This window comes from Muntiacus reevesi, chromosome 4, assembly GCF_963930625.1.
Source record: "Muntiacus reevesi chromosome 4, mMunRee1.1, whole genome shotgun sequence".
Lineage (NCBI taxonomy): Eukaryota > Metazoa > Chordata > Mammalia > Artiodactyla > Cervidae > Muntiacus > Muntiacus reevesi.
In genome coordinates this window covers 154,049,496-154,055,613 of record NC_089252.1, presented here as the reverse complement: position 1 = coordinate 154,055,613, position 6,118 = coordinate 154,049,496, and the positions used below count along the sequence as shown (strand labels likewise).

General features: G+C 33.6%; 1 protein-coding gene across 5 annotated transcripts in view; it reads right to left on the bottom strand.

Annotated features, from left to right (window-relative positions):
- Nucleotides 1–860: 860 nt before the first annotated feature.
- Nucleotides 861–6,118, bottom strand: part of YAF2 (YY1 associated factor 2) — a 79,867-nt gene continuing 74,609 nt past the window's right edge. For 3 of the 5 annotated variants that reach the window (XM_065934604.1, XM_065934605.1, XM_065934606.1), the window contains 2 exons: nt 3,433–3,585; nt 861–2,648 (listed from right to left, as the gene is read on the bottom strand). In XM_065934604.1, coding sequence (XP_065790676.1) covers nt 2,411–2,648; nt 3,433–3,585 — 391 coding nt within the window. In that variant the 3' untranslated portion in view covers nt 861–2,410. Of the gene's footprint in view, nt 2,649–3,432; nt 3,586–6,118 lie in introns of those variants that run through there. The other 2 variants (XR_010663063.1, XR_010663065.1) reach the window with 2 other exon arrangements.

Sequence of the window (6,118 nt, the reverse complement as noted above, 5' to 3'; positions counted from 1 at the left end):
GTAGGGTGAAACAAAGGCAGATAAACGTAACTATAATTAACGGAAGGAAAACAAAATGTCAAAGTAGCCAACTCAACTCATTTCTCTTGACTCATAATGCGTATCATCAAATTCCTTAATTATAGAAAGATAGCTGTCTGGGATCAGAGCAAACATCTGGTGTAAAAATTCAGTTTAACCTATAGAACACAATTCCTTTCAGTCATGCAAGAAGGCATGGAAATAATTTTTGTTACCAAAAAAAAAAACCAAAAAGCATTATGTTTCTGTAAGTAGGATTTTACCTATAAAGATAGTAAAGGCTCACCTTTACTGAGCATTGGGTATGTATCAGGTAATTATTAAGAACTGTATACGGATTGACATTTAATCCAACAACACTATGAGCTAGACATGATTATGACCTGGAGTGACTCACTCAAGCTAACTTAGGTTCTCCAAGAGGTTAAAATGCCAGACGCCAGTTAGCATCTTCATATCCATGCTGCAGTGTCTCCTTACTATTTACAAAGATGACTGTGCTCCGATCAGGTAAAATCCCGTCTGCTGTCTGATTATTCTCTCTTGCAGTCCATTTAAAATACATCTAGAAAGTATTTAATCATCATCAGAAGACCCAGTATCTCCAAAGAGTAGTTCTAATTTAAATATTATAATATTTTCCCTATTACAGTTAATACTTGCAATTTTTACTACGTCTAAAAAATGAATATATATGCATATATATAAAACATTTGAAACATGTGAAAAAGAATAAAATTTAAAAATTTCATGTTTTAAAAGAACATACCAGTTATTTGGGGTTCCACTGGAAGTATCTTAAAAACAAAATTGTTTCACTTAACAACACTAAAGAATGAGGTATATAAATGTTTTAATCACAGACTTTTACTGTATGCAATTAACTGTATTTCACAACTTGCATCTTACAAAAAGACAGTACCATAGTGCCTGTAAAAAGTACTGCAATTAAACAAAAAATTACATTACCACATGAAACCACCAAATATCACAACTGTCAGAGTCTACAGTTTCCTTTCTTCAAATGCTATCGTGATGTTTTTATGTGATATTTTGTACCCACATTATGATTTAAAGTTCATTTATAGTTCAAAAGTCTCCTACAGGTAAATATGTATTAAACAAATGGCTAAGAGAAAGTGGGAGACCCTAGAATTTAAGTGCTGTGTGGTTTCTAAGTTGGATTTTTAAAGACAACATAAAACACTTTTATTAGTTGTAAACAAAAATGCAAAATCTGTAGTCATAAAAATATTTTATTGGTAAATTTACATAATAGTAAGTGGGGCTGTAAATATTTTTTTAATTTAAGGATATTGATAAATGCATAAACTGGCAAGTGTCTCTGAAAATAGGGTACTATAATTTTTATAAGAATTGTTATATTTAATAAAGAGGCCAATTAAGCTGATTAAATATTAGTTATTTCCTAGTTCTGTGCAACAGTTCCCATTTGTGTATTAATTAGATTCATACTCCTATGACCCTGGATAAGTCTGGGGCAAGGAAACAGTGATAAAACTATTATTAAGTTAAAGCTTTTCCAAAATTAAGCTCTTAAAATTACAGCTTTCTTTCCTCTTCTGTTTTCGTCAAATGCTTATAATTACTTGAATTTTAATGTTCTATACAATACAGAAAATACCAGTGTTCAATGACAATAGCACTAAACCTGAATTATAAAGCTACGTAATCAATGTTTTATTGTTTACTAGTCTGCTAGTAAACATTACAATAAATGAATGTTTTGAAAGATTAGCAAACCCCCCCAAAACAGATAAAACCTAAAACATAATTCAGAAACAATAATTTAGTAAAATGTGTCAAAAACATTGGCAATGGTTCATACAAATTCTTTATTTAATAACAATCTTCCTATTTAACCACACCAAGTACCAGCAGGTGTATTTAAGAGGATAACCATTAAGAAAATTCTGTTGCAGCAATAGTTGATTAAGTTGATCTTTGACTTGTATACATATAACTATTTGTTTCACAATTCTCAAATAATACATATTTAGGCAACTTGCACTATGTTATAAAAATTTAAATCCGTTACATGCCAATAGTAGAGAATTCAAGAATTATGTGTTAGAATTCACTAAACTAAAAGTGAAAATAGACTTACCAATAACACTGCATAATGAATAACTCAACCACATTTTCATGGCATCTTTAACTGTGGAGACCAAAACATTAAGTCTGGAAATGTTTGGTAGGCACAGATTGCAATTAAAATCTAACGAATTCTAACAAATTTCTATTTTAATTAAAATGCAAATCATGGATTGTACGTGAATATGTTTGTCATGAAAATGTGGTACTTCTTGGCATAATCCGTATATTTGCATGGTATGACAGAAGTGACGGAAACTGGAGAAAATAAACTTTAATGAGATTCTCCATTCAGTGACGAGGCTTCTCCTCTGGGTGAAGATGACCTGGACATTCCCCTCTCTGTGTTATCAGAGCTGGAGCCACTCTGACTGTGTTGATCTGCAGAGGCAGCACTAGATGCAGGCGGTGACTTTGTTTTCTCCTTAAAGTCTGTAATAATGACTGTCAGATCTCCAACGGTAACTTCCAAATGTTGAGCACTACTCCGATCCACATTTTTCAATCTTGGCCTAAACACAAAAGATGATAAAAATGTTTAACTAGCTTTTCTATCTACCAAGTCTCTGAGCATGGCATGCATATTAAAGTAAAAATGACAAAATAAGTACGTCTATCTTTAAAGCTCTATTTTCATGTGTAACTAAACACAAAAATATAATTAAATGCTTGAAATCATTAACATTAATCAAGTCAATCATTTATGAATCTTCCTCAACATGACAAAAAACACTGGGAGTAATGGTCTCCTAATTGTGCTTTTATAACTTTATCATAATTTTTCAGACAGCTTATCAATTTTACTACAGTAAAGATTTTCGAACAGCAGTCACAGCTGCGTCACAGAGGAAGCTAACAGCAGCTAAGGCTGAGTCAGATGGAGGGCTGCCACTCCACTGATGTGCACTTAGGATAAGGGCATCGTGACTGCCCTGCCAGGACCCAAGGCCATTCTGATTGGTTAAAATTCAGGCAAGTATCTGTTCAGTACTGTGAATATCACTCCTGGCTTAATGAGTGAAAAAGAAATAGTTCAAACACAGATGTCTTTTAATCTAGTAAAACAAAAACAAAAAGCAGAGTGTCCTTACACTTAAGCCTGTATTTCTGACCTCCGTGTTTAATTTCTAATATAGCTTCAACTTGAAAAAAATACTTTCATGACACAGTAAAACAGATGAAATCTTTCATTTCTATATATTTCATATTCTACTTTATATATCAGTGTTAAAAGACAATATTAAATGGTTAATTTTATTATTTCGAAAGTGTCATTAAAACACTCTTCAAATTTACCTGGTTTTCTTATGACTGTTCTTTTTGCTAGTTGTTTCCTTTTCACTTTTTTCTTTTTCTACTTTGTCTTTTTTCTCTTTCTTTGACTGGGTAGGGGGTACAAACTGCTGAGTAACCTGCTGTGCAACCAACTGGGAGACAGGTCGAGGCTTCCTGTGTGCATGTTAAAAACAAAGGTTTTCTTATTACTATAATTTAACAACATGATTTTTCATGAGAATACCTCAAATTATGAGAATAGATATATACTGTGATATTCACATATAAAAATTTCTCATATGTAAGGTAATTCAGATGTGCAATTTAACAGATAAATATATGTATACACACACACATATACATTATTATCTTTCCTAGTCAACAAAAATAGAACTATAATAACAGTTCAAAGTTATTGCCCAAGATATATAGTCAAACTATTAAAATGTAACTGTCACATAAATCAACATGAAAATTATTAAAACCGTATATCCAACTGTCCTCATGGGGAAGCAGACATATAAACAAACATGAAATTTTTAAATTAAACTTGAAAGTTTACACTGAAATAAAATCTAAATGTATCCCTCCTCTCTCAGAGAAGGAAATATCTCACCATCTATGACAGTGGCTATTCTTTTCTTTAAAAATCATTTGTTTATTCATTCAGTAAATTTTCTCCTTATTGTTAAAGTTTTTAAGGTTCCTTACCTACCTAGCCACAATTTCACTGTGCTTTTTTGACCTTGAAGATCTTCCCAGTCTTTTGAGACTTGCCTAGCTTACTTATTAAAAAAGAAAAAAGAAAAAATGTATTGAGAACCTACTGCAAAACTGTACCGAGAGAGATGAAATGTCTCCTGACTACAGCCTTTGGTACCAGTTGTCACTCTATTAGCCCAGGGTCAAGGATCCCTCCAACTTTATGGTACAGTGTGGGTGGCTGAGGTCAAGATTCAAAGTTAATAGTCTCTTAAAATGAGAAAGACTACTAAAGAGGGGAAAAAAGATGGGAGGGACAAAACAGGGAAAAACAAGATAAAAATAAATCATGTAACAGATGGCCTACAAACAACAGTAATCTATTGCCTGGAAAATCCTGACCCTATTTTGGTCATTAGAGCTGTTAAAAATTTTTTTTTCCTCTGTTCTTCTAAAACAAGACAAAATAGAAACCAAAGAGAAAATACTGCACAATCTAGCTTTCAAAGCTGCAAGGAGGAATCCTTTGAAGGAGGAAACAGGAAATGCAGTATATAAAACATCTTAATAGATGGATATTGAATTTTGTTTAGAACCTACAGAGTCTTAAGTACAGACAGGATATCCAGGAAAGATATCCAGAATACAACATAAAAGGTAGGGCTGACCCAGATACCAGAGTTAATAATGCATATTAAGAGTTACATAGATGAAAATATTATTGGCTGAGCTTGTTCAGGAAATAAACTTTAAAAGAAAAAGGACTAAAGCAGTGGTTCTCAAATTTAAGGTACGTCAGGATTACTAGAAAGTCTCATTTAGCTTGCTTAGCTCTGCTCCCAGGGTTCTGATTCAGTAGGTCTCAGATGGAGCCTGAAATCTGCATTTTTAATAGCTTCCCAGTTAAGCAGAAGCCTCTGGTCTAGCCACCACATTTTGCAAAGAAGCTTGGAGGAGTGTAATATATTAACATTACTGCAACAATGAGTTTAAGATGGAGATCAGGGAGTGGCAGAGAAATGAAAGAAAGATATGAAGGAACCTGATAATGCAAAGCTATGGAGTCTGATTTACTCTTTAAAAATGGGAGATCACTGAAGAAATTCAGACTTGAATTTTACAAAAATTACTGGCAGCAATCTGGAAGAGAAAGGTACTACAGAGGCAGGGAAAGCTACTTTAATAGATCAGGCAAAAATAAAAAGGGCTTGAACTAAAATGAAGCAGACGTGGGGTTATTTAAAGACAGAATGAAGAAGCAGAATCAAGGCAACATGGTGACTAATTAAATGTGCCTTTCTCACTTCTCAACCAATACAATCCCTTAGCAAAACGTACAGAAACTCATGCTTGTTCTCATGTAACCAGTATTCTGTGGATGAAATTAAACAAAAAATAAAGTCTTAGATGTGGATAAATGCTATGGAAGAAAAAAAAAGTAAGGAACACAGGGAGTTTTAAGGAAGGAGTTGCAATTTTAATTTTACCGTCTCTTTCCTCACCTAGAGTATAAACTTCACAAAGAAAGAGATGGTATCCAAAAAAAAAAAAAAAAGAGAGAGATGGTATCAGTTTTATGCACCACTGGATAACTAGTACCTAGCATAGTACTGGAAAATACTGGACACCTAACATTTGTTGGAAAATGAATGAATGATAAAATCCGGTTTGACGAGGAAAAGCTTTTTGCATTTATTAAAAATTTTAATTGGAAGACAACCGCTTTACCATGCTGCGCTGGTTTCCGCCATACGATGTGAATCAGCCCTAAGTACACGTATGTTCCCTCCCCGGAACCTCCCTCCCACCCTTCACCCACAAAGATGTGTTTAAAGGAAAGGAACACTGTCTCATGCTCACTCAGAGGATCAACCACTCACTACACAGAAGCCAGCAAGCAGTCAAAGGCAAGAGCAGCAGGAACTAATTCCTCTTTTCATTATTCTAGGGTATGTAAAGAGAAAGAAAGTTCAAAGGTGTGGCAGGTTGTGAAAAGGTTTGGTTA